Raw genomic sequence first — 18,258 nt, forward strand, 5'->3', positions numbered from 1 at the left:
AGGGCCAACTATAAACATGTCCATAGATACTTGACCACCGCAACTGAAAGGCTGATGTGTGGATGAGAACTGAAGAGACTGTCTCTATTCCCTATAGATAGGTAAGGTTTGTAGTCATTAGCTCATGGTTTATAGTCATTAGCTCAATAGGTTTTGATTGTATTTCACAAAACACTCAGAGAAACTTGATTCTCTTTTAAATTTGTAAGTTTTCTCAAGGCAGAGATTTTCATTTTGTGTGATGTGTAAGTGTGCCCATATACATAGTTATGTGTGGCACAAGCACACATGTGTGCTCATGCACATGGAAGCCCCGGGTAATCCAGAGACGTAGCTTCTCAGAAGTCTTCCACCTTGCTCTCTGAGCTCTCTCTCATTGGCCTGTAGCTCGCTAGTTCTGTTAGGCTGACTGGCCAGCAAGTCCTGGGAATGCTTCTGTCTCAGCTACACCGGTTCTGGGGTTACACGTGTGCAACATTACCCCCGCTTTACACACATGTGCTGCCAGTCGTTCGGGTTCTCACGCTGGCTTAGCAGACACTGTACCCCCGGAACCCTTCTCCAGCCCCAGTTTCCATTCCTCTTATGCCATTGGCACGTTCCTAAAGCGAAAGGATCCATAAGCCTTTGTTTTCAGTTTTTTAAAGTGTCTGAATGACTACAAACTCAAAAATATTTTCATTTTCCAACACTAAGCCCTAAAGTATAAATTAAGAACTTTGAATTAAAAGTTTTAAAATTGAAAGCAAGTAGATTAAAATTTAATATTAAAGTTGTCACTAAATTAAAACTATGCTTCAGTGGCGGAAAGATGGCTGAGTGGCTAAGAGCTCTGGCTGTTCTTCCAGAGGACACATTTGAGTTCCAGCACACACCGTGGCTAACAACTGTCTGTAAATTCACTTCTAGCAGATCTGACACTCTCTTCCAGCCCCTGTGGGCATGCAGACAAAACACTTAAAATTAATTTAAAAAAAGAAAACTAAACCTCACATCCCATGGATTTAAAACTAATAGCTCATGTTCATGTCAACAGAAAGCAAATCTAATAGTATTACTTTTTCTCTTTCCCTTAAAACACATATATTCTTTCTTGTGGTGCCCTCAACTTCACTAAGTGACACTCTAAAACAGTGGAAACAACGGATTAACCCGTGGATTCTATACACAGTAGGTCTTCCTTTTGTTCTAGATACTCATAGAATCAAATTGCAGCTGAGCAGAGGACTCAGCTCTGTGTCTGTTCACGCTGCCAGACCATGGGCAGGGTCTAAGCCCATGTTCCTAAGAATAAGCCAAGCTTAGCCTGCAGTTAGTCACATGGCCTGGCTTCAGGCTGTTGTCTCAAGCTTCATTTTTTTTTTTTAATCTCTGGAATTAGCTCAAATCACAAATATCAATGTCGTTACTATTGTATGCAACAAGTTATTCTAGCTGTAGAGTTGGAGGTCGTGATGCATTAACTTGAAATAATGCCACCAGGAGGACTTCCTTTCATGGGTTTCTCTGTGGGCTTCGTCTCTCCTGCTTGCTCACACTGGGCCGTGTCTTCTCAAAGCAAGCCAGAGCCCTGGTCATTAGCGTTCGGCGAATGCTAGAGCAGTGTTGGTAACAAGTCCACTGTCACTTTGATGGCACAGCTAATATGAAGACACTGTGATTTATAGTACATTTTTGAGAACATCTAATATTTTAGGATCTCACTGATTTTTATTTCTTCAAATGTGATTTTTCTTGACATTATCCAAGTACGAGCAGTAAAGTATTTCTTAATTTTAGTTCATCTGTTCCTGTGCTGTTAAAAAGAGTTCTATTCCTGTTCCTTGTGACCCATTGTTTGATGAATTTCATTCATGAAGAATCACATTGCTACTTTGGGTGAGGGTTGGCATGGTCTCCCTGAGCCCTCTGAGTTATAATGCGTGTAGTATGCCGTCCCCATGTGTGTAGCAGGGACTGTCGTTAGCCGTTCACTCACAGAGCCTCCCCCGTGCTACTCAGACAAACAGCACGTTCTTGCCACTACTTACGCTAGCTGTTTGTTGCCATCATCCGACTTCCCGGAGAATTGACTATGTGTGATCATGGTCCCAAGACTTTACAGTCATTACCAAATTTAGCCCTCCAACAAACCTCTGAGCTAGGTAGACTCCTCCCCAGTTCTATAATGGAGAAAACCGTGGTGCACAAAAGGCAGATAATTTCCCGGAGTCATGCAGGGTTGAATTCCCAAGCCTTTGCTGCTGACCCTGGAACACTGCTGCAGGCCTGTGCTCTCCAGCATTCTCTTTCTGGAGATGTATAACACAGACTGTGTGTGAGTAGCCTTCTCTGCCGTGACAACACATGACGAGTAAACTCAGAGCAGAGGTTTCAGAGTCTCCTGTCGTGGCTGCTGCCGTTTTTGAGGTCTGTCGCAAGACCGCAGGTACCACGCAGGAGAGCAAAGCTGCTCACCTCATGCAGCCACAAAACAGATAGGAAGTGTCTAAATATCCCCTCCTGGGGTACATCTCCTGATGACCTAATTTTTCCCACTGGGCTCACTCTAAAAATTCCACCATCCTAAAAATCCCCAGCACCATCCTAAGGCTTTAGCCCATGGGCCTGTGAAGGCCACCTGACCCATAACCGACTCTGGAACTAAACTGTTCCCCACGTGACCCTGTTGGTTTCTGCACTGCAGGCCTGGTGAAGCCTCCCCTGAAGCGCTCTCGGTCTGCACCTGATGGAGGCGATGAGGAGACCCAGGAGCAGCTACAAGACCAGATCGCTGAGAGCAGCTCCATAGAAGAGGAGGAGAAGACAGACAATGCCACCTTGCTGCGCCTGTTGGAGGAAGGAGAAAAGGTACTGTGTGTGCTTCTGAGGAGCGAGTGTGTTGAAGTAGTAGCCAAAGACAAGGTGCAAGAGAGCGCAGGCGCAGGGCGACTGAGGGTTCTGGCCGTCCTGCACTCCACAGTGCAGACTCATCAGAAATGGAGTTCATGGCCCCACCCTTAGACCACACTCTCTGCAGGTCTGGTCAGTCTGCAGACAAGCCATCCTGCTGTCCCCGCCATGATATGCCTTCCCCTCTGCGTCTCCATCACTGTGGTCATCATGCAAACTGTACCAGCTGATCAGTGCCCTCACCTCCCGCTTGTATTCACTCCGTTCTCCCTCACACACAGGAAGCTGTCTGCCTCCTCGGTTCTGCCTACTCCACTGCTTGTAGCCTGAGCGCCTGCCACAGCCTGAGCGTCTGCTGCAGCATGCACGCTGCACTCATTGCATGCACCATGGTTTTAGCTCTGAACTTTGCTCATGCTGTTTCTTCTGACAGCTCCCCCCACTCCCCTTCACCATAAGGGTTCCAGCTAGTAACATCTGTGTGTCATTAGTCTAGAAGTCTGTAGCCTACATGAGGACACTTGCCTGCTCAGCCTCACTTAGGTGCCCCTCCCCCTGGGCCTGCAGACTGCCTAATAGCTATCAGCTAGTCCCTTATTATAATCATTTGCTCCTGCATCTTCTCTTCCTGGTGTGTGCTTATACTCAGGCACTGTTTCTTATCCACATCCCATCACCTTATATGACTTCAATCATAACAGACGCACAAACCTTCCTGCAGTGATTAGCTATAGGAAGAAAGGTGTTTTGAGGCAGGGTCCTGGCTGTCCTGGAACTCTCCATGTAGACCAGGCTGGCCTCGAACTCAGAGATTCGCCTGCTTCTGCCTCCCTAGATGCACCTGGCATAAGAGATGACTCCTAAATGGGGTGTGGGCTTAAATGGGTGATGTGGGTGAACACTTGTCTCCTGTCGCTGAAGGCATCTGCAGGTAGAATTGAGTGTAGGCTGTTTCTTGGGTTTAATATGTTTAGCTTGGGGCTTACTGTAACAGTAACAAAAGAGAGAAATTAGTCAACAACAACAAAAAATTTTTTAAAGTTAAAAGAAAGATTATTTGTGACTTTCTTTGTAGATTCAACACATGTACCGCTGTGCTCGCGTCCAGGGCCTGGACACCAGTGAGGGGCTACTGCTGTTTGGGAAAGAGCACTTTTATGTGATTGATGGATTTACCATGACAGCAACCAGGGAAATAAGAGACATTGAAACTTTACCTCCAAAGTAAGTAAATGAATGAAGAGACATAGGTAAAGCTGCCTTTAGATGACAGAAAATGTTTGTGTTATTTCTTTTTAATCCCAAGCCTGTGTCCTAAGTAACTTTATCTCTCAGTTTGTGTGTGCCTCTGGCCAATACTGTCATTTCCACTAAAAAAAGGGGGGGCGGGGAGTTCTTGTTCATCAAATGATAATTGCATTTTATGTCTTTCCATTATGAGCATTGGATACCAAGTTACAGTCATTGTTAGCCTGGTGTTTTAGTTACTTGTTCTCTTTCTGTGATAAACAGTATCGCCAGAAAAAGCAGTTTGGGGAGGAAAGAGTTAATTTGCCTTAAGTTTCCCTGTCCAGATCCCTCCCTGAGGGAAGTCAGGGCAGGAACCATGGAGGACAGGGCAGGAACCATGGAGGAGTGCTGTTATTGGCTTTCTCCCCAAGGCTCACTCAGCCTGCTTTCTTATACAACCTAGGACCACCCACCTGCCCAGGGGATGGCACTGCCCACAGAAATCAAGAAAATTCCCCACAGACCACTCTTACAGACATGTTTGCACCACTGAGACTCTCTTCCCAGATGGCTCTAACTGTGGCGAGCTGACAGAGGTTCATTCTGAATTGTGAGATCACTGGTGAAGTCATTGATGCAGAGTGGAGAGATGGCTGGAAGGGTAAAGGCGCTTGGTGCTGGAGCATGAGAGCCTGAATTGAGATGCCCTGAACCCACATGACAAACACAAGCATGGCCACACAGGCACCTGTTACCCCAGTGCTGTGGGGACCAAGCTAGGGAAATTGCTAGGGATTCATGGCCACTAGCTGTGTTCCTTGTCTCAGAGCGATTCAGCACCTGAAGTCCTCCGCTTATGCCTGTGCACCAGCGTACACACGTGCAAAAACACGCTATACATGTACACACTTAGACATAAGCACATGCCTGTGTACCAGCATACACACGTGCATATACACGCTACACATGTACACACTTAGACATACGCACGTGCTTGTGTACTAGCATGCATATACATGCTACACATGGATACACCTAGACATATGAGCACATGCCTGTGCACCAGTATACACACATGCATATACAAGCTACACAATTACACACTTAGACATACGTACGTGCCTGTGCTCCAGCATGCATTTACATGCTACACATGTACTCACCTAGACACATTGCACACATGTATATACACCCTACACATGTGCATACGGTGGTAAGAGCACATACAGAAACTACACTCTTTAATAAAAGACCAACCCAACCCTGTACTTTGAGTGTCCTGGAAGTAGGGTAACCAGAGCCCACATGGGATGACTAGCTGGGCTCTTTTCCATCTTCCTTTCCTTCCCCCAGTCATGGGGTCATTGTAGGTACTAGAGCACTAAGTGGCCAGAACACACATGTGGGCTTTTGTCTCCTCTTCAGCATTCTGAGCACCTAATACTACAGTTAATGAGACAGGGCCTCTGCATTGCTAGAGGATATCGCAAATAATTGCTTTCTTCAACAGTCTCGGCCAAGCTATGACTCTAATGAGCCCCTCTTCTGTATAAAAAATAAAAACAAAAAAACCTTTGTAGGCTGGGCGGTGGTGGCGCACGCCTTTAATCCCAGCACTTGGGAGGCAGAGGCAGGTGGATCTCTGTGAGTTCGAGACCAGCCTGGTCTACAAGAGCTAGTTCCAGGACAGGCTCCAAAACCACAGAGAAACTCTGTCTCGAAAAAACCAAAAAAAAAAAAAAAAAAAAAAAAAACCTTTGTAATCATGTTTTATGATTCTTGAAAAATAAAATGAAGCCATGTTTTGTAACTCCTCATATAAAGTTAGATTTATATTAAAATGTTTTAAGTCTTTTTATTCTGCTTTGGAAAGAAATTAAACATATGTTATTGGCTTAGACCCTGTCCAACTGCTTAATAGAAAGGTTGGTCCAACAAAAATAAACTCTTCGAAAGGGGTTTCCTTGTTCACAGGAGGCAGTAGAGTGCTCTCCTAACCACATTTCTAGCTGGAAATTCTGTATGTTGTCTCCCCTCCTGGCCCTGTGTTGGAAATGGCGTCTGCTTCATTAATCAATGAGTTTATCCACCTACTGTTGTGTTTTGTTTGCTCCCTTTTCTCTTGGCTACTCATAGTATGCATGAGCCGATTATCCCTCGGGGAGCCAGACAAGGCCCCAGTCAACTCAAGAGAACATGCAGCATTTTTGCATATGAAGACATTAAGGAGGTGCATAAAAGGAGGTACCTCCTGCAGGTGAGTTGGTGACCCACTAAATGTTTCCCCTCATTCTTGGTCCGAAAATGTATTATTTTAAATGGATCGGTATGGTGATAACTGCAGCATCCACACTGCTCCTTGGAGACTTGGAACCCAAGGGTCATGGCCCTTAGGATGCATCTGTGTCTCCTTAAACAGTCTGAGTTCTCCTGCACCTCCACTGTGCATCTCTCTCTAGTCTTCAAGTGCACATTCTGTCCTTTCATGTAAAAAATACATCCTCGTCATTTTAGGAACAGAATCTTTAAGTTACTATTTATCATTTTCTTTTTAAAGATCTCTTTAATTTTGAGAAGAATAGGAAAATTCCAGTAGCCGGGCAGTGGTAGCTCATGCCTTTAATCCCAGCACTCAGGAGGCAGAGGCAGGCGGATCTCTGTGAGTTTGAGGCCAGCCTGTCTACAAGAGCTAGTTTTAGGACAGGCTCCAAAGCTACAGAGAAACCCTGTCTCAAAAAAACCAAAAGAAAGAAAGAAAATTCTTTGATCCCATGGCTTAATGTACAGAGGATTCATGAGTCTAAAATATTTTCCAGTGGAGAAATTCATCAACCTTGTAGGGCTTCACGGTGGGGAAGTTGGTGTGTTTGTTATGGTCTGTTTCATAATTTATTTTTCTCTAACCATTTCAGCCTATCGCTGTTGAAGTTTTCTCTGGGGATGGACGGAATTACCTCCTGGCTTTTCAAAAGGGAATTCGGAATAAAGTCTACCAAAGGTCTCGTTCATGAGGAATCCCTTATACACTGTTGTGGGAAGAAATGGGAGGGGGGCCATTGGCAGCCTGTTCTGCTAGCTGCTTAAAATCCAGACTCCAGGCCAGTGAGTCGATGTCTTTGTAGTGTTCTTTTTATTTCCCAGCCTCTTGAAATGGGATTCCTCCTCCTAGTTTAGGATGGTGCCAGTTCCTTCCTGAAATAGCTTGTCTCCCTTCTGGTGACTTAGAGTGAGAACTGACCCATCTCTCCAGTCCACTAAAGCATTGTTTTTTAAATCTCAGACTTTGTGATTAAATAGCCTTTGACAGTTGTAAAAGCACTTGATCCTGAAGCCCAGAACCCACAAAATGTAGAAGAGAAGCAGCTCCACGGCTGTCCCTTTGGCCTCCACACGTGTGCCTTCTCACATGCGGTGTACATACATATACACGATAATAATAAATCAAGTAAAAGTTGAAAAGTAATACTTTGGGGTTCTAAAAGTTCCACCTTTCTCCTTACCTTTCTGTGGGGCTCCAGAATGAGTTCCTGTAGAAACAGGATCCTCTTGAGAGTCTTTACAGCCCTGGAAAAGAAGTTGAATGCCTTCATTGTTGAAAAAGTAGCATAGCTGCTAAAACTGCTGATCAGTTATAACATCTAAAAGTTATTTCTGGAGTTTTTCATTTAATATTTTTGAACCATTTTTTATGTTCTTTATTTGACCATAGGTAACTAAATGACAGAAACTAAAACTGTAGATAGCAGAAGACTTGTGTGTGGCACAGAAATAACATGTTGTTTAAATACAGTCCCTAGACTCCTTTCCTGTGAGAGGGCTGACCAAGTGACACCCCCCCCCACTCATCTGACTTAGCCATTGCGGAGGCAACGCAGTTCAACCTGCACAACTGTGGGGTGCTGGGAGAGATGCGTTTGTCTTTCCTTCAGAAATGTCTTTATGCACGGCAGGCTCAAGGTCCACATCCTCTCCTGGCTTCCCCTCCAACTCTTCTTTGAGATCTGAGACATATACTGATGTCACGAGCAACTCTGCAAAAGCTAACAGTAGTGCACAAAGTTGCACCTTGCATGTCCCGTTCAGTTAGTGATGTCTGTTAACATTAGTTTGGCCATGTCTTGCCTACTGTCAGGTGACTACTTAGTTGCAGACACTCATTAGCACTTCATTTATTGACTCAGTTTCCCCTTCCCCACTTCATGTGACAGTACAGGTGCTGTGGGCCTCTGTGTCAGCATCCTGGTCACAGGGTCAGGCGCAGTAAAGATATGGGGATTGCCCTTGTTTCCAGGGCTCCATGTGGCCCCCACTGAGACTTCATTCGCACTTTTAAATTTTTTAGGTTCCTGGCAGTTGTGCCATCTCTCACTGACAGCTCAGAGTCTGTCTCCGGTCAGAGACCAAACACCAGTGTGGAACAAGGGTAAGCCATGTGTTGATGCTCAAATCATTTCTTTGTGAATTCAAGGTGACTTATATCTAGAGAGAATTATTTGGTGTTTAAAAACTTGAATTCTCAGAATACAGGCTTTTATTATTTCATTTAGTGCTGTATGTGAATATTTCTCCAAGCTCTCTTTGGAAATATAACTTTAGTATTCATCAGATGTATAAAGCATTCTCTGACTTTCTGATGGGACCTTTTCCAGGTTTTCTAAAGAACACTTTTTTGTTGTTGTTGTTGTTGTTGTTTTTGGTTGGGTTTTTTTTTTTTTGTGTGTGTGTGTGTGTGTGTGTGATTTTTCGAGACAGGGTTTCTCCGTAGCTTTTGGTTCCTGTCCTGGAACTAGCTCTTATAGACCAGGCTCGCCTCGAACTCACAGAGATCCGCCTGCCTCTGCCTCCCGAGTGCTGGGAAAGGCGTGCGCCACCACCGCCCGGCTAAGAACACTTTGTTTTGAGTGTATAAAATGTCTATCAAAAAGTGAAGTATATAAGTTCTAAGGTGATGCAAGATTAATAAAAACTCAGAGACAGAAATTGGGGTTCAGCCTAAAGATTTGAAAAGCAGTCAGCCACCTCAGTCTGAAATGGTGATTCTGCCTCCAGGAATCTCCGAATGAGACTGTGTCTGAGAGCTGTCTCCTCCCATTTTATAATCCTCTCTAGGACTGGGATTAAAGGTGTGCACCACCCAGTTTCTGTGGCAAACTTGTGTGGCTACTGAGATTAAAGGTGTGTGTTACCTCTGCCTGGTCTGTAAGGCTGACCAGTGAGGCTGTTTTACTCTCTGATCTTCAGGCAAGCTTTATCTATTAAAATACAAATGAAATGCCACTACACTAAGGCTTTTGATATACAAAACCAAGTTGATACACAAGAAATTCTCCATTTGTATCCTGCCCTTTTTTAGACTGATTTCATTTACTGAATAGATACCAGCTTTCTGCATTAGTTACTAAAACTTCAGATTTAAATTATGCTTTTTTGCTTTCATTAAGAGTACCCTTGCACTCTGTCAACTGACTCTGAGCTACGCCTCTCGTGTGCCCACTTTTCCTTGAGTTCTTGTCGTCAGCTGACAGGGGATGTCTCTATAATGAGGTCTTGATTACACCTCTACTTATACAAATTTCCCAGCCTTCCTTCCTCTTTTTTTCTCTGGTCTTTAAACTCCCCGGCTCTTGCCTCCGAGCTCCCCCATGGCTCCAGCATCACCCTTGCCTCTGGGCTCCCCCATAGCTCCTTTTAATCAGAGGATCCTCTGGTTGCGGCAGCCTTTCAAGAATCCATACATTCAGCTTTGTTTGCAGTCATTCTGTGACAGGCCACCTGGAAAGAAGTGGTGTTGTGAGACTAAATAAATCACACACACACACACACACACACACACACACACACGGTGTAAAAACTTAATAGAGTTTTTTACAAATGAATTTTCTTTTCAATCTGTGCATATTAGAATATATTAAGTTAATAAAAAGATGCAAATAAAAATCCTCAGTACGTGCTTTTGTTAACCTCAGAAGCAGGTCCTAAAAGCTCCACACATTTTTGTTGTCGACATAAATACGGGAAGGGGAGCGTTTCAGTACTGAGGAATGTTCTGGTCCTTCCCAGGGTTAGTCCGCATGTTCACTTTGCCTGGTGGAAGGACTTTATAGATGTAGAAAATGGAACCTGTTCCACCGAACCTGAGGTGTGCCATCTACCTCCCCTTCAGATAATAAAGGGGATAGCCAATGACTCTTGGACCAGTGCTTGATTTTTTAATGCATAGTTCTGATAACCTTAAAGAGCATTTTATAACACTCTGACAGAGCAGCAATGCTAACCTGTCATAAATTCTCATACTGTCAATCACTTATTTCAGGAGCTGCATACCTACTGTGGTTACAAAGTTGGATTCGATCAAGGTTTTCCAGGTCTTTTACCCATGATGGATAATGACATGTATACACTGTGTTACATCCCCGGGCACTAAGGTTAAATCATGAATAGTGAAACACAGTTCATAGAAAAAAATGCCTCCCTTGCTGTATATTGTGACTTCTGAATTCTCATTTGCTTCAGCTATTTCGTGTTTCAAAGTGCCCCTCACAGTCCTATAAAATGATTCATGGCCCACATGAACAGATCCTTTCTGTGGGCTGGAAAGGATCTGGAGACAAGAGACTGAAATGTGTCTGCTGGAAAGCTATTCAGACGGAAAACTCTGACCTACAGTTGATTGTCTTCTGTGTTTAGGTCTGGATTACTCAGTACTTTGGTTGGAGAGAAGTCTGTGACCCAGAGGTGGGAGGTAAGCACAAGTACACAGAAGGTTCCGTGTACCTCCTAGGTCACGGTCTGTAAATGTAGCCACAGAGGAGAGATTCTGCTTTTATAGGAAACCTTTTTTTAATGTCAATTTTTGCATATAAAAAATTTCAAACAGCAAAACTAATTACTTACTCTAAGATGTGTCCCTTTATTTTCTTTCCTAAGAGAGGTGAAATCAGCAACTTCCAGTATTTGATGCACTTGAACACCCTGGCCGGCAGATCCTACAATGACCTCATGCAGTACCCCGTCTTCCCCTGGATTCTCGCAGACTATGACTCCGAGGTGAGCGTCCAGTCATTACCCGAGTGTAATACATTTTCAGAAATGAGGGAAGCTTCAGTTCTCCTGTGCTTCTTTGCGGTCCACTGTTCCCTCATCGGCACAGGCACTATATGAGGAAGACAAGAGGGCATTTAGCGTGGGTACATTGGGTGTATAAAATATACCAAAGGTTAGATAATGGAGTCCCTCCTTGGTACTAGGCACTGGCTCACCATGTCTGTTCAGTTTCCTTTGGTGCTGATCAGTTTGCATCCATTGGAAGTGTCAGAAATTGCCTTTGCAGATTGAGTTGTTATCTAGAAAACCGTGGGAGTGGCCCTTTCTGTAAAATATCACCGCTGCATAGGAGGACTGTTTCCTGCTTTCCTGAGAAGCATGGGGGATTCACGTAACTTGGGGCTCCAAGTCGATGGCATGCAACACTTGTTCTCACTTCTGTCTCTTGACACTTCCTGTCTGGTGGAGATGACACTGGATCTGGTGCAGCGGGAGCCAACGGAGTAAGGCAAGATTGGCATTTCTAAGCAAGGAGGAGAAAGATTGGTCACTCTCAAAAGTCAGACATCCACCTGACTTGTCTCTTGCTAGAATCAAGCTGCCTAAATGATCCAAAATTTTATGTGTCATATTCTGGAAAAATCGAAGCTTTTGTCCTCAGAAAGATGCTGGTTTAGTGGGAGAACAGCACCTGCCCTGCCGAGCAGACGTGCCAAGGCACACTTGATGCGTGAAGCTGGCTCAGCTGGGTGGATGAATACATTTTACGGGGTGGTCAAGGGGAAAGATTCAGGAGGTGAAAATATTCCAGTTCATCTGAAAAAGAAAATTTTAAATTACAAATTGTAGTGTTGGGAAAGCAAAACCAGCGCATTTTTGTGCGGAGGTAGTAAGGCCCCTCACTTCTTGATACAGGTGCAACCCCAGCTCTGTGACGTCATCTTAAGAGATGACACCTTCTTCCATGCTGCCATCCATCAGTGGCCGAGGCGTCCCGCCTCTCCCTTCCTCCTACCCCCATCAACTTTGCCAGACACCCCTTGAGGAATGAAGTAAAAGGAAGTAGAAGGGGCGGGAGGAAACCTAGAAAGACTCCATCCTCCAAATGGGAGCTTTTGGTCTGCAGTGTCCTTCTGTGTCCTTGTTAAGAACAAGAAGTATCTCCCTGTTACCTTCCTTCCTACAACCGGAATCCCAAGTGTCTTCCTGTGAAATGCATAATCTCCAAAACATTTGTCAAGCGGGGCCGCGTAGTAGCAAGCCCTGCCTCTAATGTAAGATGTGTAAACAGCACACACACAGCTGTCTCTGCCTCTAATGTAAGATGTGTAAACGGCACACACACGCGGTTGCCTCTGCCTCTAATGTAAGATGTGTAAACGGCACACACACGCGGTTGCCTCTGCCTCTAATGTAAGATGTGTAAACGGCACACACACGCGGTTGCCTCTGCCTCTAATGTAAGATGTGTAAACGGCACACACACGCGGTTGCCTCTGCCTCTAATGTAAGATGTGTAAACGGTACACACACGCGGTTGCCTCTGCCTCTAATGTAAGATGTGTAAACGGCACACACACGCGGTTGCCTCTGCCTCTAATGTAAGATGTGTAAACGGCACACACACGCGGTTGTCTCTGCCTCTAATGTAAGATGTGTAAACGGCACACACACGCGGTTGTCTCTGCCTCTAATGTAAGATGTGTAAACGGCACACGCAGTTGTTTCACTCGGCCCACGGACAGGGTCACTCCTGTCACAGCTGCTGTATCCACACTGAGAAGGGCGCCTGGTAACTCAGCATGGGTTTTGTTTCATATTTCAGGAGGTTGATCTTACTAATCCCAAGACATTCAGAAACCTGGCTAAGCCGATGGGCGCACAGACGGACGAACGGCTGGCCCAGTATAAGAAGCGGTATAAGGACTGGGAGGACCCCAATGGTGAGGCACTCCTTCTGCCTTTGGCTTCCTTTTCGGTTTCAAAAGTCAACACTGTGTTTAGTGGTCTGACACCTGTGAATATGCCTGCAAGCTGCTGGTGTGTTACGTGTGCACACCTGCACATGCGTGATTGCTGCTGGTGTGTTACATGTGCACACCTGCACATGCGTGATTGCTGCTGGTGTGTTACGTGTACACACCTGCACATGCGTGATTGCTGCCGGTGTGTTACGTGTGCACACCTGCACACGCGTGATTGCAATCAAAATTAGATTTTCACGCCAGTTCGTGGCCATCTCTGAGGTGTTTGAAGCTGTCTGCAGAGCCCTGACAAGAAACTGTCTCCTCTGTCTTGGTCTCTACTAATATTTAGTCTGAAGTACACACTCATTTATTGTGTTTCCTTTAATTTCATTTAGGCATTTTTAAAAAGCCCTTCATTTAAAGTTATGAATTGATGAAATTTGTAAACTGTACAATTTATTATATTTAGTGACTTGGTTTTCCCCTCAAATACATAAAGCAAAGGGGGGAAACTTTTGACATTAAGCCTATTTGTATGCCTGTGCCCATTTTCTTTCTGCCCCTCTCCCCACCCTGACTGCCAAGGAAGATACACAATAATGATACATACTACTGCGTTGCATTTGTCGATCTCAGTTTATCATTACAAGTTATAACTTAATAGAAACAAGTATCCACTAAGTGGGTATCCTACTTCAGTGGGTGATGGCTTGCGGAGCCCCAAACTGACCAAGGCAGGTGTGCTCCTCTCAGGAGAGAATCCAGCAGGCTTGTCCTCGGTGCCTGCCAGATGGGATGTACCTGAGGTTAGTGGGGCTGAAGTGGCCCTGCTGTCCATGCCTGGCACTAGCTGCATTTGGTGTCCCGGTTACCTATCACAATTGCTAACATTTCCAAACCTTCTGATTTGATTAACACCAAGTTTACTTTTCTTATTTCCTTTTGTTTTAATGATGCCCCAACTGTCTGGAGCAGGAGAAACTCCAGCATACCACTACGGCACCCACTACTCGTCGGCAATGATTGTGGCCTCGTACCTCGTCAGAATGGAGCCTTTCACACAGATATTCTTGCGGCTTCAGGTAAAGCTCAAATTCCGAATTTTTACCATTCTAATTCAGTCTACTTTCATTTAAAATTGTCTTTTCTTAAAAAAATGTGACCTTAGAAGGAGCACTATGGAGCTTTAGTAGTGACAAGTTGGTGATTCAGAGCTGAGCTGAGATGCTGCTAAGCTTAAATTGATAAATAAACCAAGATTCATTTAGGATGAACAAGTGCCAGGATCCTGTAGGTAAAGTAAACAGCATGAATATTCCAGCGTGGGGGGGTGGGGGCTGGGAGAGTTAGTCTTAACTAGAATTCAGCAAGTGTTTTATTTTCAAAGGCCCTATTCTGTGCCCATGGTTATAATCGCCTCCTCCATATTCTCTCTGTGGTCAGCACAGGCCTGCTGAACCCCCCACACACACACGCACACACACTCTGTGGTCAGCACATGCCTGCTGAGCCCCCACACACACACTCTGTGGTCAGCACATGCCTGCTGAGCCCCCCCTCCACACACACACTGTGGTCAGCACAGGCCTGCTGAGCCCCCCCACACACACACACTCTGTGGTCAGCACAGGCCTGCTGAGCCCCCCCCCACACACACACTCTGTGGTCAGCACAGGCCTGCTGAGCCCCCCCCCCCGCACTCTGGGTCAGCACAGGCCTGCTGACCCCCCTGCACACGTCCCTCTTGGGCTGTCCAGAAGGACATCTGAGGATAAGGACAAAGCTCTATCTTGCAGTTTCAGGGTTAGTTAAGGAGACAGCTACACATTGTTTTTTTTGTTTGTTTGTTTTTCGAGACAGGGTTTCTCTGTGGTTTTGGAGCCTGTCCTGGAACTAGCTCTTGTAGACCAGGCTGGTCTCGAACTCACAGAGATCCGCCTGCCTCTGCCTCCCAAGTGCTGGGATTAAAGGCGTGCGCCACCACCGCCCGGCCACATTGTTTTTTTTGTTTGTTTGTTTGTTTGTTTGTTTTTTGTTTTTCGAGACAGGGTTTCTCTGTGGCTTTGGAGCCTGTCCTGGAACTAGCTCTGTAGACCAGGCTGGTCTCGAACTCACAGAGATCCGCCTGCCTCTGCCTCCCGAGTGCTGGGGTTAAAGGCGTGCGCCACCATCGCCCGGCTCTACACATTGTTTTAAATGAGTAAATTGGGCAGTGTTTTTTAGAGTGTGATCAACCGTGTCAGAAATGCAGGTGAAGAGTGAAAAGGGGGGGAGGGAGGCAACTTAACAGAGTTGGCTTAGGGAAGAGGGGGGAAGGGACCCTGCAAACACCTGGAAACATAGTGGAATCTACACAGGGCCCAAGGCAAGCATATGCCTGCCTGGCAAAGGGGGTGGGGACAGCAAGGTGCCAGGGTACCCAGAACAGAGTGGAGAAGTAAGAGAGCCATAAGCAAGAGACCTCAGCTGCCCTTAGTGGTCTTTGGCGTTTTCCTATAACAACTGTCGAATGCTCCCTTCTCCCTAAAGCACCATCAGGGTCTGACAGGAGAAAACTGAGGGTGCGTGGGTAAAAATGCATTCTACATTAACATGTTTTATCAACCATTAATCTCTGATAACTTTCTACTCAATAAAATCGCAGCAAAAACTTAGGTGTCGTGTTAATTTATATTAATATGCACTAGAAAGTCATGGAATCCACCAACGGCAAATATGAATGGGAGTCCTGTGTGGAACCCGGTACCCTGTGAGCTGACGTAAAAAGCAGAACTGGCCAAACATCCGCTCACACTTAGGGACTTGACTTTCCAATTCCATGGGGTCCCCACGAGAATGTTCCACAGGCCTTCATCCCTTGTGGAAGATTCTTACTCCTCATGGTCTCGCTGTCTCTGTAGAGACTAACGGTCTACAGTCTTCTTGTTTTAATTTTACTTTGATTATAAAACATATACTGGGCATTTTTTGTAAAGAATACACCAAAGAGAAATGGATTTTATGATTATTTCAAGTTCTGTGTGTTTAATGTAGGGTGGCAAGAAATGAGAATGTGGGCAAAGGTGTATAAAGTGTTTCAGCCCTCGAGCTTGACAAACTCTGTTCCCTCCTCCTGCCCACAGGGCGGACACTTCGATCTGGCAGACCGGATGTTCCACAGCGTGCGTGAGGCCTGGTACTCCGCGTCAAAGCACAACATGGCGGATGTGAAAGAACTCATCCCGGAATTTTTTTATCTGCCAGAATTCCTGTTCAATTCTAACAACTTTGATCTGGGTACGGAGAAGTGGCATTTCTTGGGACCGTTAGCAGTCTCTCTTACAAAGTCTGTCTGTGGTGCTTGGACAGCAAGTTTCCTGTAATCCACACTGCTGTGCTGACTGCTTTGTGTCTAAATGGAACACAGGAAAGCAAGTTCATGCCTCAAAAGAGTCAGTTCAACTGGGAATCTGGGAGAAATTTAACACTGACACAGGCGGCATCCAATAGTTGGGGTTGTGTTGTTCAGTGAAAACAAAGTGTATTTGAGAAACATCTACTGTTGAAACCCTATCAATGGCCGAGGGTGGTGTGCACAGTCCCGTGCATCTTGTTAATCTTGTCTGCTACCCGAGGCATCATCACTTTATATGCCCATTTTTTTAAACTATGATTTAAAAATAATTTAAATCATGTTTCTTTGTCCTGTGAATATCCTATTTTCCAGGTGGAGGGGGAGTACCAAATCAGCATGTCTTGAAAAGAGAAAATCTCCATGCGTAGTGTTCCTTCTGTTACCTGCCAGTTAGGGGAAGAGACATTGCCTTCAGTTACAGTCTTGTGGATTATGATTTGCTGATCTCTGCTTCTGAGGGTTTCTTTGAAAGCATCAAATCCATGGTTCCCATTTTAGAGTATTCCAGCCAGCTGCTCCTCAGTTTGTCTTTTTTAAGAACCTGATGTCTGTTGTTTCAATGGTTAAGCACAGATGTGATGGTGCTCACCTGCCGTCCAAGCACTTGGGAGACTGGTGTGGAGGGTGATCTTAGGGTTCAGGCCAGCCTAGTCTACAAACAAACCAAAGGAATAGTGAGCATAAAAACACTACATAAGCTAGTGGTCCACTCCTACATGTGTGGAATGGAAGCCAGAGCTTAAGCAGACACACCCAGCATGTCACATGACACACATGGCAGCTGAGCTGTGTGTGAGTGCCATGTCACATGACATGCATGACAGCTCAGCTGTGTGTGGGTGCCATGTCACACAACATACATGGCAGCTCAGCTGTGTGAGTGCCATGTCACATGACATACATGGTAGATGAGCTGTGTGTGAGTGCCATGTCACATGACATACGTGGTAGATGAGCTGTGTGAGTGCCATGTCACATGACATACGTTACGTAGATCAGCTGTGTGTGAGGGCCGTGTCACATGACACGTGTGGTAGATGAGCTGTGTGTGAGTGCCATGTCACATGACATACGTGGTAGACCAGCTGTGTGTGAGTGCCATGTCACATGACACACGTGGCAGCTCAGCTGTGTGTGAGTGGGCTCATGGATGAGCACATGTGAAGCGCGCAAGTGCAGAGCATGAAACATTATTCATCCTACCCGACAACACATACCTGACCATATGAGAAGGCTGTAGGAGGTTTCAGTCCACAATCTGGTTGGCCCTGGGGTTCAGCCTATGCTGAAGGGGAGCATTGCAGCAGAGGCTTGTGGGGTAGAAGGGCCATTCTCCTGGGACTGGAACGCGGACTGAACTGAGCAGGAAGGACTGGTGTCTCTCTATGTCTTCAGAATGTGGCCCAGTGGCCAGAAGACCACCCCTGAGTCCAGCCTCCTTGTAGCACCAGTCTAACCAAACAAGGGCCTCGGGAGACATTCCACACCTGGTATAGCAATAGGGGAACCTCAGAAGCATCATGCTGAGTGGTAAAAACCCAGCTCCGCCATTGTTGTCACACAACATGTGACGCTTTGGCCATCCTCAGAACAGGTAGACCCCAGACTCACGCACACTGTGACTGCCACGTGCAGGAGAAAACACTGAACCGCTCCGTGGTTTCTCAGAGGCATAACAGTGTTCTGGAGCTACCTAAAAACGCTGGCTGTGTGCCTGCTGAATGACCAAAT

General features: G+C 45.7%; 1 protein-coding gene across 6 annotated transcripts in view; it reads left to right on the forward strand.

Moving 5' to 3' along the window:
• The window catches only part of Wdfy3 (WD repeat and FYVE domain containing 3), a 242,464-nt gene that overhangs the window by 200,417 nt on the left and 23,789 nt on the right, over positions 1–18,258 (forward strand). For all 6 annotated transcript variants that reach the window (XM_057772666.1, XM_057772670.1, XM_057772669.1 and 3 more), the window contains 10 exons: positions 2,687–2,850; positions 3,968–4,116; positions 6,259–6,379; positions 7,035–7,120; positions 8,465–8,545; positions 10,810–10,864; positions 11,050–11,169; positions 12,992–13,109; positions 14,109–14,215; positions 16,256–16,409. In XM_057772666.1, coding sequence (XP_057628649.1) covers positions 2,687–2,850; positions 3,968–4,116; positions 6,259–6,379; positions 7,035–7,120; positions 8,465–8,545; positions 10,810–10,864; positions 11,050–11,169; positions 12,992–13,109; positions 14,109–14,215; positions 16,256–16,409 — 1,155 coding nt within the window. The remainder of the gene's footprint in view (positions 1–2,686; positions 2,851–3,967; positions 4,117–6,258; positions 6,380–7,034; positions 7,121–8,464; positions 8,546–10,809; positions 10,865–11,049; positions 11,170–12,991; positions 13,110–14,108; positions 14,216–16,255; positions 16,410–18,258) is intronic.

This window comes from Chionomys nivalis, chromosome 6, assembly GCF_950005125.1.
Source record: "Chionomys nivalis chromosome 6, mChiNiv1.1, whole genome shotgun sequence".
In the NCBI taxonomy this organism is placed as follows: Eukaryota; Metazoa; Chordata; class Mammalia; order Rodentia; family Cricetidae; genus Chionomys; species Chionomys nivalis.